At 43.4% G+C, this 16766-nt stretch overlaps 1 protein-coding gene across 5 annotated transcripts in view; it reads right to left on the bottom strand.

The window, feature by feature from the left end:
• Positions 1-16766, bottom strand: part of Dlgap2 (DLG associated protein 2) — a 742630-nt gene that overhangs the window by 373929 nt on the left and 351935 nt on the right. The window contains exon 1 of one of the 5 annotated variants that reach the window (XM_037211612.1): positions 7952-8977. The exons of the other annotated variants lie outside the window; for them this stretch is intronic. Coding sequence (XP_037067507.1) covers positions 7952-8009 — 58 coding nt within the window. The 5' untranslated portion in view covers positions 8010-8977. Of the gene's footprint in view, positions 1-7951; positions 8978-16766 lie in introns of those variants that run through there. 5 annotated transcript variants of the gene reach the window in all.

The following is a 16766-nucleotide window of genomic DNA, read 5'->3' as shown; positions in this document are numbered from 1 at the left end:
TCCTCATGCAAAAGGTTTTGAGTGGAGAAAGTTTATGAAGCCATGCCCTAAAGAAGTTCACTGTCATGATCATTAAAATAAGCTTAAGATTTGGTCAGTAGTTCAACTACTAACTCAGTTGGGGCTGTTGATGCTGATCTGAAATAAGCTTCTAATTCATGCTTAGGATTCCTTGGGGCCACAACAGAGTTTAATTCATTCATAGTTAAGCACTCTAGTTAACACTGATAAAAATCCTGCTTTGTGAGCAGCTATGGCACATGGCCCATCCACTGCAAGAGCCCTCATTTAGTAATTACTCTCACAGACTCCCTACTGATAGCACCTTAGTTGGCTACCTGGTGTGCGTGAGAGACCCACACCTGGACAATGAGAGTAGGAGTCTTTGGAGAACTCGGTCCTAAACAGGTACCTTCACCAGAACCCTCTTCCTAAGGCTGGGGGACTTATGTGGGAAAGGAGGAAATATGGTAAGAGGTAGAGGTGGTGATTAAATTCAAGGCAATGGCCTCTTCTAATCACAGCAGGACTGAGGCACAAAGGAACTCATGGGGACTGCGCAGTATACACGAGACCTGCAGATGTTCACACCAGACACAAAGCCCGGCCCTGAGAAGGGGAGTGGACATGAAGTCCCACCCCTAGCCGAGAAGCTACTCACAATCAGTACCTGCTGGGAGATGGAAAAACACTTCTGTCGGGTGGACAGTCACTGGGTGTATCGAAGACCCCAGGGCAGGCCCTGTTTGAGGAGTTGGCCAACACAAAACGGACTCTATGTTGTAATCTTTACACACTTCTTGTTTCATTGTGTTTTGATACTTTTGGTTCATTTTGATTTTCATTTCTTGTTTTTGAGAGATCACGAGGAAAGTGTGAGAGTGGAACGGGCCAGGGATAGAGATAGGGATAGAGATAGAGATAGAGATAGAGATAGAGATAGAGATAGAGATAGAGATAGAGATAGAGATAGAGATAGAGATAGAGATAGAGATAGAGATAGAGATAGAGATAGAGATAGAGATAGAGATAGAGATAGATAGATAGATAGAGAATGGATAAGAACATGAGGTTGGGTGGGTAGGGGTGGAGGTATTTACGAGGAGTTGGGGGAGGGAAAATACGATCAAAAGATATTGTATAGAAAAATATTTTAGATAAAAAATAAATGAATGGTATGTATGATCCAAGCAAGCCACCGCTTCCACAGTTCCTCCGATATGGCTGTGGCCCAGCAGTTTGGTGACAAGGCCCATGGAACCAAAGCCTTTGTGAAACTTAGTCTTGTGAGTTTTATGTATCTGCTTATTGCCCCCCTCCATTTTTCACTTTGGTTACAGAAGTCAGAAAGCGTTGGTACTTGGAGAAATATTCTTTTTTATTTTAAAATTCACTATTTATTTAAATGCCATTATCCATATCTATTCATGGACAACCACAGAGCCATGACTACTACCCTTACTGGGAACCATTTCTTCTTGGGTATGCATTTTACTTATTTTGACACTGGTTTTTAATTGATAAATAATAACTACATTTTAATATAGTGGGATGCCTTGGCAATATAGAATGATCAAACGAGGCTTTTTTTAAAAAAAAAAACTGAGATACTGAAGTTGTTACATGATATTGACTGAGGATTCAATGTCATCAGGAAGCAGAAAATAAGTGCAAAAGATAATGAAATCTCATGACTATTCTGCTTGCTGTAAAAACGAAGCCATATTGGACCAATTAGCCATGTGAAAAGAACCCCTGACTTACTGTTAAAATTTTGGGGTTTCTCATGGGTTGGCCAAGTTCCTTCTAACTATAGCCAGAAAAAAATATCAACAATAATTCAAGAAAGAAAAGAAAGAAATGGTATAACTGATCATGACTAAAGCTGAACCTAATAAAATGCTATTTTTTAAGTATCAGAAATTTTAACCTTCTTGAAAAAAATAATTGATGTTTTTTTTCTAAATGTTAATGTGGAAGAAATTGGACTTTGGAGAAATAATAGCCACAAAAGAAAGTTCAAAGTAATAAGACCTAAAATTGTGAAAAATGCCTTAATAATAATGTTTTCATAAAAATCTACTTAGGAAATCACTCAGCTAAAAACCATACTTTTAAGTAATGGGGGGGGGAATGAGGATTATTTAACAACTATACCTATCAGCTGACCAACCAACCCCATGAGGTCCAGGACCACCTTCTACTACGCCACATTCTACTACCATGGCAACAGAGAACACTGAAAAGCGCATCTCATGAATAGATGAATGACTAAATACAGTTCATATTCACCAAGACATGTGACCACACACTGTGAAAATTAGGCTTTGTCCTCAGCCTCTGTCCACAGAGCTCAGACAGATGAGGGTATTCTTGATTTAGGGCTGGGCCTGATGAATGAGGCCTTTTCCTCACCTGGCAGCAGAGAGAGGCAGTCAGGATAAGAACCATTAGCAGAAACAGACTCAGAACAAAAAGAGTGTTTGCACCACACTGGGATAGAGAGGTGTCAAGGCCTGGCCTGGCCTAGCCTGGGGGCCAATGTGGTGGTATTGTGTCCCCCAAAATATTGTGCACTATAATAAACTTATTTGGGATCAGAGAACAGAACAGCCATAATATTAAACATAGAGGTTAGGCAGTGGTAGCACACGCCTTTAATCCTAGCATTCCAGAGGCAGAGATCCGCCTGGATCTCTTGTGAGTTCAAGGCCACACTGGAAACAGCCAAGCATGGTGACTCATGCCTTTAATCCCAGGAAGTAATGACAGGAGGCAGAAAGGTATTTAAGGTGTGAGGACGAGGAACTAGAGTGGGTTAAGCTTTTAGGCTATTGAGCAGTAGTTCAGCTGAGATTCATTCTGGATGAGGATTCAGAAGCTTCCAGTCTGAGGAAACAGGATCAGCTGAGGAATTGGTGAGGTGAGGTGGCTGTGGCTTGTTCTCCTTCTCTGATCTTCCAGCATTTACCCCAATAACTGGCCTTGGGTTTGTTTTTATTAATAAGAACTTTTAAGATTCATGCTACAGGCCACCATCCTTTAATCCCTCTGCTAAGGTGGTCCCCACTTCTAGGTTTCACTAGAAAAGCTTCCAGCATGAATATCCTCTAGTTTCAGAACTGAGAATGTCATAATTTCTCACAGTTTTTATATCACATGTGTTTTTCACAGGGTCCAGGAGGTCACGGAGAACAGAGCTGCCCCTAACATCACTGCACTGTGGCAGGATCACACCTCTCCCAATTAGCTCATTTCCCACCCAGAGAGTCAGAACTCCCTGGAGAGTGACTGCATCTGACATAAATTAATAGGAAGGTTTGTAAATGTATTTCTGTATTTTGGCCTCTAGAGTCAGCAAGATGGAACTGTGTCAATCTCATCTGATTGCCAGGATCCCATCTGAAAGATTCGTCATCTCAAATTCCCTGAAGTAGGAGCATTCCAGGGCTACACAGAACCTCCAGTCTAAGCCTGATTCTTCTTGTCCAGCTGTATGAAAAGACCAGTCATCCTGAACCCTGTTCCCAGCAACTCCCCACAGTGTCCTTGGAAGGATGGCAGCTATTACATAAAGGCTTGAATCCATATCAAGGACCCCAACCTGACAAAGATCCCACTGTGCGGTATTTACAGGGGCTGGCACCTATTAGCTCTATAGCTTTGTTCCTGGGTCTCTACACACAGCTACTAGATACTCAATGACAGATGCAAACCATAAAGTCCCTGTCAACTCTTCAAGCCTTAGTACAGGATTTCGAAGCGTGTGTTCACATCTCACATTGCTTATACTAAATGTCATCATATGGGACATACTGTGAATTTAAAACCCATGTAATCCTCTCTTACACTTTTGACCTTTACTCTCAATGATACAAATGAATGATGTGTATACTTTTAGTTAGCGGACTGCTGTAAGATGACTACTTTTCTTTAGAGTATTCTAGTTCTTGGCCGGCATCTCAGATGTCGATATCATTGATGTCAGTTGTATCTCAGCCACTGCTCAAATTAGAACTATGAGAAGTAAGTCTGATGAATTTAGACTCACCCACCCTGACTAGCACCGAGACACAGCAAACACTGTACAAATATTTGCTGTGTTAGTTAAGAGGGTGACATGCTCATGGGCAGCAAGTGGATGGTTTCTCCTCAGCTCTCTACCTTCTACTAGAAATCTTCCCCAGTTCCCCTAATCCTATTGAAGTCCTGCACACAGGTTTGTGCACAATAGTGGACAAAAGACCCAGCCATGGTGTGCACGGCAAATGCAGGTCCCCAGGCTTCCCTCCAGGATGTTCTGCTGGTGTGTGCTGAGAAAGATGTAGAAACCAGACAGTGAGGACCTGAATCACAGCTTGTGTTAAGTCACGGTTGACTTGACCTAAGTTTTTTCTGAGGTGCCAGCTCTGGGAGATGAAACACTTGTAACATGTTTCACCAGAGAGTTTGCTTATAAACCCATAGAAACTAAAACCATGTCTACCCCACATGGCCTCCTTCAAGACCCAGGAAACACACTAGGAAAGGGCTTCATCTATGTGGACACTCTATCTGGTAGACTGTGTAGGCTCTAAGGCAGTCACAGGGATGCTGGCCGTAGCCTGCAGGATGGGCTTCATTCCTCAGCTCTTTGAGCCTGCCCGCTCACCAGGCTATTGCAGGACCAATGTACATATCTTCTTAGAAAACAGCAGGCACATCTAGACCAAGCAGCTGAGGGCCACTACACGGAACTTTCAGGAAAATGCTTCCCACTGCCACCAGTGAGCTTAGCCTCTGGCAAGATCCCCACAGATTGGCGGGCCTTTAAGTTTTATGATCTTTGTTATTGATACAACCTATGATAGGTAAGTTGGGAAGCCTAATAAGATTGTTTCCTTGGCCTAAGAAAACGTAAACTCACCTACCATTTACTCTGTCTTAGTTTCTTTTTCCATGGCTATGATAAAATTACTACAGTGAAAACAAATGAAGAGATACAGGTGTTTTTGTTTTTGTTTTCTGGCTCACAGTCTACTGGCACAGTCCATCTTGAGAAGGAAGTCGGGACAGCAGGAGCTGGAAGCAGCTGGTCACATTCGCACTTGGAAGGGAGAAAGCAATGACTAGGTGCTGTTTCTCACTCCCCCTTTTCCATTTCTACAGTCCAGAATCCAGGCACGGAACAGTACCACCCAAAGTCTCCCGCCTCAACTAACACATCCCCACAGGCATTTCCAAGGGAATCTAGACTCTGTCAAGTCGACAACTGATACTAACCACCGCATTCTCCTACTGCTCTTAACAAATGCCCGTTAGTTCGTTAGGGTCTCACTGTGGGTTATTTAAATTGATGGTAAATTTTTATTCTTATGAAATAGATAATGGCTTTTTCCATGGGTTCTCTGTAGATGGAGGGATAAGAACATTAAAAACTGATAATAAATGCATGACCCTTCTTATTAATTTTTAGATGATAATGTAATGACAGCGACCCAATCCAACTATAACATACCAACCACCACATCCTACTCATTCTTTAAGTACCTTAGGGACAAATTAGATATATTTTTAAGGATGCATTGAAATGCTACACAATTACAGAGAATATCCACCAAGGGGCTTGGCTGGCTATTTTTGCTATGGCTCTGGGGAATAAAGCAATAATTCATTAAGTGAAAATGATAATACTATATAGGTCTGCACTTACCTTAGTGCTAAGATTAGGTTTAAACAAGAGACACAATCAGACTGAAACCAGAGCACCTGCCAGACTTCAAGACAGAGAAAATGTTGTGCCTGCCATGCCTGCCACATAAGCATGCCCGGAAAGACCTGGGAGGGGCTCTGTGTGTCTTCGAGCCTTTTCATTTGTAGCATGGCGGCTTTATGATCCCCCTCTTCTAAAGTGAGTCTTATTAAGCACACAAATTTAAGTACAAGCTAGCATTGCCAGATGGAGAACAGCCGACCCTACCAGGGTCTGTGTAAGAGCTAAGCGGTTACTACAAAACGGTAAAGGATGGTCACCAAGCAGAGGCATCTGCAAGAAATCCTCACTGCTCCTTCCATTTCTCCTCAGTGCATGGCTCAGCCATGACTGCCAAAGCCTCACCTCACTGGCTAAGAAAATCTCCAAGGCCAGAGAAAGGCTCATGTGCACTTCCACGAGAGAAAGCCCGGGAATAGAGCCAACACCTTTCCACCCCAGGCCCATGGGTCATGCCATCCCCCAGTAACACAAGAAGCTGCAATCTGCAAGTCAAGTGGCCAGAGGGAGGGAAAAGCCAGCTGTCTACAACCAGCAGGTCTGCTCAGGAGGGAAGGGAGTTCTCCCTGCATGAACCACCAACTTCTAAGTAAAAGCTTGAATTTTAATGTTGATTCAAAATTCTGGGACCAGCTTATGTGAGCTCAGGGCCTTGGAGGCCACAGGTCTTTGATGTTGGTGGTGGTCTTGTTTTGGTTTCATTGTTTTGTTTTTGTTTGTTTGTTTGTTGAGGCTTACACTATGTAAGTACCTCTGTCAGAAGTAACGTGGAAAACATCACACTCCTGCACGTGCACAGTGTGTTCGTATTATGAGTGCTCTGAGGCTGTGCCCACTTGAAAATTCATTTTAACATCTGAAGGTAGCAAACGGCATTCTAGGCTGCCTTGACCAGGGGCACCCTGGTCATCTGTGGGACCCGTTGTAGAGCGGTCTGCCACAGGACTGGGCCTGTGAGCCTTGCTCGGGGTACTCATCTTCCAAGTAGTCCCTGGAATACACTGCTGGACCATTTTAGTCTGTGACATAACTCAAATAACCAGTCCCCCGAGTACTGACTATGGACAGAGAGACACAGGACTGGCGTTGCTTAAGTAGCCACTACGCCAATTTTGAGGCAGTTTGGATGGAAACTGGTATTTTTCCTTTCTCTCACACAAATGTAGATACAGAAAGCAAATAAACCACATGCTGGCTTGTGGGTTCACCACGACAACATGCTGCTGTGGGATGTCTTTCTGTTCGATATGAATATGTGTGGCTTGGACTGGTGAATAAATAAAGCTATTTGGCCAATGGTGAGGCAGAATAAGATCAGGCGGTACATTCCAACTGGAGAGAGAGGAAGAAGAGAGGCACAGGCAGAGGCAGAGGAGACACCATCCCAGGGAGCAGCATGTAATGGCACCCAGGTAAGGCCACAGAACATGTGGCGACATACAGATTAATAGAAATGGGCTGAGTTTAGTTATAAGAGCTAGCTGGCAAGAAGCTTGAGCCATAGGCCATGGCCATACGTTTGTAAATAATATTAAGCCTCTGAGTGATTATTTTGTAAGTGGCTGTGGGACGGTGAGGCTGGGTGGGACTGGACAAAACTTTCGACTACAACATGCTGTGTTAGAACCTCAGATAACTAAAGCATGGTGCAGGCATGCTGGTGGATGTGAGGTAAGCGGTGTGTCTCAGGAACCCAGCCTGAGCTGTGCTTTTGATCTCACAGAGGAAAACAACTCTCAAAGAAAACAACTTCACAGAACTCTCCTTTCTCCTGACACCTTCTACACATTGATTAATCGCAACCGTTTTCTTAACGGATCAAAAAAAAAACAACAAAAACAACAAAACAAAAAAACCAGGAGTCGCCTCAGACACACAAAGTGGTAATCTGATTCTATAGCAGGAACAAGAATGATAATAATAACTTTTTTTAAATCCTCAAGGAGGCAGTACTTTAATGAAAATTTAACCCTTAAATTTTTCTGTGTATTTTCAGTAGAGACATCCTTTTTTTTTTTTTTTAAAGTCCTACACAATTCTGATAGGCCTCAAAGAGCAGGGCTGCTTCCTCCCTCATCACCTGGGACGGAGTGGTCTCGTCTCTCAGAATCGGGCCCGGCATTAGTGTCTCTCACTGTGTGTGTCCGCTGCTTCGTAAAAGACAGACAAAGGGAAACACACTCACAGAAAGTTCCATACCTTTGAACAGAGTCAGTCCATGAAAGTTGCCTTTGAGCTTAGTCAACCTCAGCTCCATGGGGCAGGCTCGACCTTCTACACATGTCCTTTGGGAAATGGGAAGTTAGGGTCCCACTACAGTGATCCCTAAAGTGATCAATACACAAGAAAATGAACTGTAGAGGAGCCAAGGTGTGGGGAATCTCGAAAGGGGTCTGTATGATTCTGGACCAGTGGTGACATGAGTCTGCACTGAGCCATTCTGCACTGCTCACAAGGGGGCAGAGCTGGCTTCATCCATATTTGACAGGTTAAAAGGAAACACAGGCAGCAGTCTGTGCCTTTAAAGAACTTGGCAAAACAGGACAACTTATAACAAAGCCAATTGTTTTGTTGTTATTGTCCAACAGTCACCAAAGAAAGGAATAATCTCTAGGCATGGTTTTTTTGGAAAGTCACTCATACATACCCCCAGAAGTGTGCAGTCACGTGCTTTAACTAAAACTAAAAATCATTCAAAATAGAGTACTAGTAATTGTTAAGGACAAAGTAAAAGCTGGCATTCTCAAACATAAGGTAAGTGAAGTGTCTTAGTTGGCATGCATGGTACTTTGAGGGAAATGACAGCTCATATATGTATGCAAACACATACATGTATGCACATATCCACACATGGTGTATGTATACATGTGATGCATATATGTCTACATAGGTATGCATATAAGTGTACATATATATGTATACATATATATGAGGGAGCATCTGCTTCTTGTCTCCATGTACTGCAGCATGATACAGTCAGTTGTTTTTAACATTGCCATCTTTTAAAAGGAAATTTCAAAAAGTTATGTGTTGGCCAAAAAGTAATTACATAACTTAGTTAACTAGACACTTTAGACTGATCAAATTTGACTTTGGTAACAGAAGCATTCCATCCATGAACAGCTATGAATTCATAGCAGCTGGGCTCTGTGCAGCAGTCATAGCTCACAACATGAGTGGCAGTCTGAGTTCTTTGGCACTCAGTGTTGTCTTCTACAACATGGGGGGGGGAGGGTGTCCCCCGCTTGCATGGTTCCAGGGACACACCCTCAGCTCCATCCTCTGGCCAGTGTGAACACAGTCTGTAGCCGTGAGGACCATGGTGTGCTTGCATGGGCATCACTGGCATGTTCTATACATTGTCTTGTGCTGTGTGTACTAAGGAACTATTATTATTTTTTCAGGCATGTTTCATTGTTCGTCTCCAGCCAAAGAGGAATTATAGTGAGAGCATCTCCAAGACAAAGAGAGTGCCACTGCCCCAGTAGCTGGCCTGCAGAGCACGCCAGAGCAGCTCCTGGGTGGCTCTGGTCAAGTCAGTGATGCTCCAGAGCTTAGACAGGCCAGAGCACACAGCAACACATCTCAAAACGCAGCTGACAATCACTCACCATCAAGTACCCCAGAAACTATAACACACCAGAGTGACATGGAGGTAATGACCTCCATTCCACCTTGGAAGTAGGGGAGATGGAAAGGTAAGACTTTAAGAAAAGATGATGAAGCAGAAAAAAAAAAAAAAACTTAGATCTTTGCATAAACAGTCTGTCGTGCCTAGAGTCAACCTCGTTGTCCTCATGACAGATAGAAAGATGCTTCTACCTGCACCGTGGGGCTCCTATGAGGGCAAACAATGAGATGCTTGAGAACAGCGCGTATGAAAGGAGCGCACATCAGTATTCATTAAGACCACTGAACTGGAACACGCAGACCCAGAATTGCAGGGCATGGGTCAGCCTTTCTAACGAAGATTTGTATTAAAGGATCTCCTATGCGGCGTAGTTTAGGAAAAGTACTTTGGCATTCAGCAGTCTCGTTTTTCCTGGCTCTTCCACCAATCACCCATACAACCCTAGCCAAAGGACCACGTTGAACTTCGGCTTTATCAGCCATAAGATGAGAATAATATTCTGTGTCCACCACTTAGACAACCTGAGGCCAAGGTATGGACACACAGCTCAGTCCTGGGCACAATATGGGGAAAGAATGATACAGAAGACCTGTAAGTTCAGTGTCACTCACTGCCTGACCCAGAACAGTATCAGAAGGAGACACCTGTACTTTCTCATTGCTTATTAAGTATGCTTGCCTTTGTGTGCTAAGAACTTATGACTACCTCCTAAGGGAAGGGAAAGACTATTAAGCCCATTAAAACTGTTCTTGGACTAGTGAGATGGTTCAGCCAGCAAAATGCTTACTGGCAATCCTGACAAGCTGAGTTCAACTCCCAGGTCCCATATAACAGAAAGAGAGAACCAATCCCTACAAGATGCCCTCTGACCTACACACACACTATGGCTTGTGTATATGCACACACACACACACACACACACACACACACACATACACACACACACACACACTTACACTAAATAAATAAATACTTAAAAAAAAAAAACTGTCCTTGCAGGGATTTTGAGAAGCCTGTGTGGTGTAATTCACACCAGCAAAAGGAGGGAGAAGCTGGTGAATAGTCAGCCTAGAATGAAACTATTTCTGAGTACCTTGAATGCTGTTCTGTGAGACAGTGCTTTACATGTGTATGTACATACACACACACACACACACACACACACACACACAAACACACACACACGCAGACAGAAAGAGAGAGAAAGAGAGAAAGAGAGAGAGAGAGAGAGAGAGGTCTTTTTAAATGGTTCTCTACTCTACTGAGAATGTTGCTCCCTGAAAGAGACGGAGCTTCACATCATGCATATTTGGGAAGGAATAGTGGTAGCTGAAGGCCACAGTCCAAGTGAGCTTCAGAAGTGAAGGCCTTGGGGTCCCTATAGAAGAGGGTTTCTCAATGTCCTTCTCATCAAGATATAGCCAAAAGCACTTAGCAGCAGGCACCAAGAATAGAGCCTGGTTAGCCTCTGTGAGGATGGACGATCTCTGATGGTACCCGAACTCCTGGTGTTTTCATCCCTCCTGCCTCCCTCTTCTGGGACACAGTTGCTCTGTCTTTTCTTTCCTCTCCTTGTTCAGTTGTTCCTTCATTCAGTACTTGCTCAATCATTACATATTTCTTGAGCTCCTGCTGGGATGAGCTACACATTCTGTTCGGTGGGGATGAAGACAAGCCCAGAAGGTCTAGGTCTCAAGGAACCCCCAAGTAGAACAGGATGCAGGAAGTCATTGCTCACATGAGATAGAAAGGATTTTCAAAATGTGAGCAGTGCCTACACATAAGTGCCTGTAAGACCCTTGACCTACAGGTGGCCTGAGGTGAGGGGGGTGTAGGGCTTCCCAGAAGTGTCTAGATGGTGAAGTGTTCCTACAGAAGAAGATCCTTCAGAAAGGGAAGAATGGCATGTGTGTCTCACAGAGAGAAGAAAAGCAAAGTGCATCTCAACTGCAGAGGAACAGCAAATAGCTACTGAGTTTGCCCAAGGAGTGTACAGGAGCAGCCGGTGGGGAAGCAGGGGGAAATGTAGGCCCCAGAAAGCACAGAGCTGAATGCCCCTACCTCTGTCTTCCAGCTGTAAAAATATGAGTGCTACACCTGCAGACACAGCTGAGGCATTGGTCTCTAGATCCCCTCCACGCACTGATGATACATCTTCATGTACTCTACAGTCCCTGCAGATTAATATCTGTTGTGCATTGTTATGAGGAAACCCTATGAAGACCGATGCCCTTGCCAAGTTCCACAGAACAAGTAGGCCAAGTGCTGCCTCTGGACACCCTTCATGAGGCTGACAGGGTTTTAATCCAACAACTCTTGGTCAGCATCATGATTAAATCTCTCAAAGCCTTACTAGTTCCCATCATGTGGAGATAATCTGAGTAGCGGGTCTCTGTCCCCGAGGACAAAAGTTGTTGAAAGCAGGACGTGGCACACACTGTCCACTCACCAAGCATCACCACCTCATGTTCTTATTCCCTATTCACACTGATCACCACCTAGTCATAAGGGAGCTTCACTTAGGAAAGAGAGGACAGAACACATTGGAGAGGGAAGAAGAAGAAGAGTAGAAGGGATCTAAGGAAGATATGCAATGAATCTGAATCTTTGAGAAGGATGTGCGCAAGTTAGAGATGTCCAGGTATCTCTGAAGCAGGTGCAGCATATTTGACAAAGACAGAGAGGGGGGAGAGAGCGAGCGCAAGTGTTGTGGAAAACCATATTTGCTTAACTATGTAAAGATAAGTTGCATTTGTTTGTGTTGCAGAATCACTGTTTAACTATATAGAGATGTGTTGTATTTGTTTATGCTACATCTTTTAACTATGTAAAGATGTGTTGCTGTTTCACTTTGCCTACCTAAGGCACCTGATGGGTCTAATAAAAAGCTGAATGCCCAATAGTTAGACAGAGGAGGGATAGGCAGGGATGGTGGACAGAGAGAAAAGGGGAACCAGCCAGCCAGACACAAGGAAGCAGGAAAGCAGGATAGACAGTACATAGATAAGGTAAACAAATCTCAGGAAAGCACATAGAGTAATAGAAATGTGTTAATTTAAGTTTTAAAAAAGCTAGCTAGAAACAAGCCTAAGCTAAGGCTGAGCATCCATAATTAATAATATCTCCATGTCATGATTTGGGGGCTGGCAGTCCAAGAAAGCCCACTATAATTGGCACCCAACATGGGGCACATATTTCTATGTATGGCCTGAGAAAGATGGGGGAGGGGGAGAGAGATGGCTTCCAGTATCCCAGTGCTCATAGTGTATAAAGGCATGACTCTGTTATACAGCTAGCACTTGAGAAGCCAACACGTTAAGTGGAAACAAAAAGTTAAGTAAAAATGCAGGCACCAACTTGCTAGAGCTGGGGCAGTTAAATGCAGCCCCCACTTAAACACAGTGCCCAGTTAAACACAGCTCTTGGCCAGGCCCATGGGGCATAAAGCTCAGCTCTTACAGACCCCAGTGAGGCAGAGCCAGCTGCCAGAGCTGCATGGTGGAGGGCCTAGCTTCTGCTTAGCAGTTTAAGATTTGGCTCACACAGTCAGAGAATGTTACTGGTGTACAGTAAAGCAGGTCCAGACTGGAAAAAAAAAACTCTAAACAGGTTGCAGTGCATTTAAAAATGTATGTAGGCACATAAGAAAGAAAATAAAATTGGTATAAACAGTCATAGGGAAAATAAAGTCTTTAAAGAGAGAGAGTAAAGTAATATAAAGGAAAAAACACACGTAAATATGGGAAATACACAGGGAGTCTGGCCCCTGTGTGGTGATGTGTTGACTTTGAATTTTTTTGAATGCTGATGAGTGAATGACAGCTGCTTAATAAAAATATTGGTTTGTAAGAGGGACTGCTGAATTAAAACAGCCTAGGTACTTGAGGGACGTCTTGACTTTAAAATGGAATTCAGGAAATGTATTGCATGGGGGAAGAGGTTATACTTTTGTTTCTACAGGAAATGAAAGGCTGTGGATTCCCTCAAGGTTACTAGAGATAAGGTTTGATTAGAGGAGACCTCTTGAAAATCTTAGCTACAGACATAAAGAAATAAACCAAAAAAACCTCTAAGACAGATAACATATATACTGATCCCCATGTATGGGAACAGTTCTGAGATTGGACAACAAATGTTACAACTAGTTTTCCCAGGACTTGACCATTATCTCAATTTTCTCAGAGTCCCCTAGAGATGCCATCACCCCCAGACAATAGGAAGTAGTCTAGAGAATACAACACACCTACATTCTCAAGAGGTGGGATGGGTGGGTTTTGGTCATTAAGTGGATTATAAATGTTTGTCATTGTTTAGGGGGACTAGAGGAATATAGGATAAAAAGACAACTATTAACCTCAAATATTTTACATTGGTATGGATTTTGGTATATTGATACAAATTTAAAATTATTTTTGTTATACTATATATATATGTTTCTACTTTTGGGGGGTATTTTACTTATTTGGCTCATTAAAAAATGTAATGTATAATTAAGAAAAGCAGGTTAGTAGCTTAGTCATCTATAATAACCAAACTTGTAGTCATACTAGTTATGTCTTCAAGGTTAAACAGATATATTTTAGATAGGTGATCTTCAAACACTTCAGAGACCTACAGAATATGGCATTTAAGATATTTAATAATATAAGGCTTTTTTGTGACAGTGAGACCTGTCTGCTCTAGCAGTACCAATCTACTTCATAAAAGGATGATAGGAATCAAAGAACCTCCATATGGAATTTGCTTTCATCATGGCAAATCTAGTCATTTGGGCAAGAAACTGTCCTTGCCTCGACTGCTGACAGTATACCATCCAAACTGAACTATCAGGACACAAAGGAAAGTGACTGCTAAACTTTGCCAAGACAAGGTAGGACATTACTTCAAAATCCCTGCTTCACAGAAAAGTCTGCCAGATATTCTGCAGGACACAAAGGAAAGTGACTGCCAAACTTTGCCAAGGCAAGGTGGGACAGTGCTTCAAAATCCCTGCTTCACTGAAAAGTCTGCCAGATATTCTAGGCCTGTATGCCAAAAATGGTGCCCCAACATTGTAGAAGAACCTTGGGGGACTGTCTAGGCAGTCAGATGTCTCTGTCATTTCTATAGTTTTGGAAATAGCTTGCACTACACTTCGTGTTTACTCAGGTAATATTTTATCTTTCTGGGGTCTTTGATGGACTACATAGTTACAGTTACAGTTTTTGTTAGTTATGATAGAAAGTAAATTTGGTATAAAACTTTAGACTCACTAAGATACGATACATAGTGGAGTGTTTTATCTGAATTTCCCAAATGCAAATGGACTGGATATTGTAATTTTTATTTGATAATTGTTCTTATTATATATAGTTTTACTATGTTAAAGTTAAAACATTTCCTTTTTATTTAGACAAAAAGTGGAAATGTTGTAGAATAGATTATCTGTTTAACTATGTAAAGATGTGCTGCTGTTTCACCTTGCCTGCTTAGGGCATCTGGCTGGTCTAATAAAAGTCTGAAAGGCCAATAGCTAGGCAGAGGGGGGATAGGTGGGGCTGATGGGCAGAGAGAAAAGGGGTGACAGCCAGTCACCTGGGGGCCAGCCAGCCATGGAAGAAGGAGGAAAGTAGGATGAACAGTACATAGATGAGGTAAATGAGTCTTGGGGCAGCACATAGATTAATAGAAATGGGTTGATTTAAGTTTTAAAATAAAGCTTGTAGTGATATTGTGTCCCCCAATATATTGTGCACCTTAATAAACTTATCTGGGGTCAGAGAACAGAACAGCCACTAGATAGACATAGAGGCCAGAAAATGGTGGCGCGCGCGCGCGCACACACACACACACACACACACACACACACACACACACACACACACACACCTTTAATCCTAGCATTCCTGAGGCAGAGATCCATCCAGATCTCTGTGAGTTCAAAGCCACACTGGAAACAGCCAGGCATGGTGACACACACCTTTAATCCCAGGAAGTGATGGCAAGAAGAAGAAAGGTATATAAGGTTTGAGGACCAGAAACTATAGGCTGATCAGCTTTTAGGCTTCTAGCAGCAGTTCAGTTGAGATACATTTGGATGAGAATACAGAGGCTTCCAGTTTGAGGAAATAAGATTAGCTGAGGAACTGGCAAGGTGAGGTTTGCTGTGGCTTGTTCTGTTTCTCTGATCATTCAGCGTTTACTCCTAATACCTGGCTCTGGATTTGTTTTTATTAATAAGACCTTTTAAAGATTCATGTTACAAAAGCTAGCTAGAAACAAGCCTAAGCTAAGGCTGAGCATTCATAATTAATAATGTCTCCATGTCATGGTTTGGGGGCTGGAAGTCCAAGAAAGCCTGCTACAATGAAAGAGAGAGAAGAGAAAGTGAGACAGAGGTAGAGACAGAGACAGAATGGTTCTAAGAATATCCCCAGAAGTAAGAACAGATTCTTTGCCTGGTGTTTTGTAAACTTGGAAACCTCAGTAAAAACCTCCTTTGATTTTTCCAGTTACCTTTGCTTTCTAGATCACTTACTGTTTCAGAGGAGATCAGGCTCGCAGTGGCCTGAAGAAAGGAGGAGGGCAGTGTAGCCCTGTGTGCTCAACATGCACAACGTACGTACAGCATGCTGCCTGGAGCCAGAGAGACATGACCGGTCCCTGAGTGTCTGAACAGAGAGGCTGCTTGTAATCATAGGGAGGGCAATGTGCAAGGGTGTGGGAGAAACCCTTGTCAGGGAAACTTGGGGCAAGAGAAACTCAATATTTTGGATTGTGGGATGAGAGAAGAGGGAACTCCATAGGAGGTCTACTGTTCTAAAGCTGAGGTGCCTTAACTTTCAATGCCCGCTTTATCCAGGCATCAAAACCCTATCCCATCATGCCAGCAGGGGGAAGGCACAGCGAGACTCCAGAAGCACGTTCTGAGGTGTGTCTAAAGAAGCCAGGAGGGTATATACCAGAGATGCAGAGGGCAGGAGGGCTGCTCTGAGGACACCCTGAGGTAGAGGAGAGAAGCAATGGCGAGAATGGCGGGAACAAGCTACAGGGTCACGGGCGCTACATTTTCAGAGGCAGAAGCCCACCATGGTTCAGGGGATAGAAAGCAGCCAAAAACGTGCCGATGTCTCGTCTATAACACTGCAGAGGACCAAAAAGCAGGCAGCCCCAGTCACATGACACAAGGGACAGTCTGAGGTAACAGAACAGGTAAGTGGCAGGCAGCGGTGAGACACTCCGCTGTTCCTGGCTTTCCAGCCCTATCCTTCAGCACCTCTTCCCCTGTGTGTTCGCATGGAGGTGCGGCTTAGATAGTGCTTTCTCTCTAGTCCCAGGTCTCTTTGCTGCTAGTTGCTCTCATGCATACCATGGGGGTCATGGGAGCTGGACTAGGCCACATAG

Source organism: Peromyscus leucopus, chromosome 17, assembly GCF_004664715.2.
Source record: "Peromyscus leucopus breed LL Stock chromosome 17, UCI_PerLeu_2.1, whole genome shotgun sequence".
Classification (NCBI taxonomy): Eukaryota; Metazoa; Chordata; class Mammalia; order Rodentia; family Cricetidae; genus Peromyscus; species Peromyscus leucopus.
The sequence above is the reverse complement of the archived record's forward strand: the minus strand, read 5'-3'. Positions and strand labels throughout refer to the sequence as shown.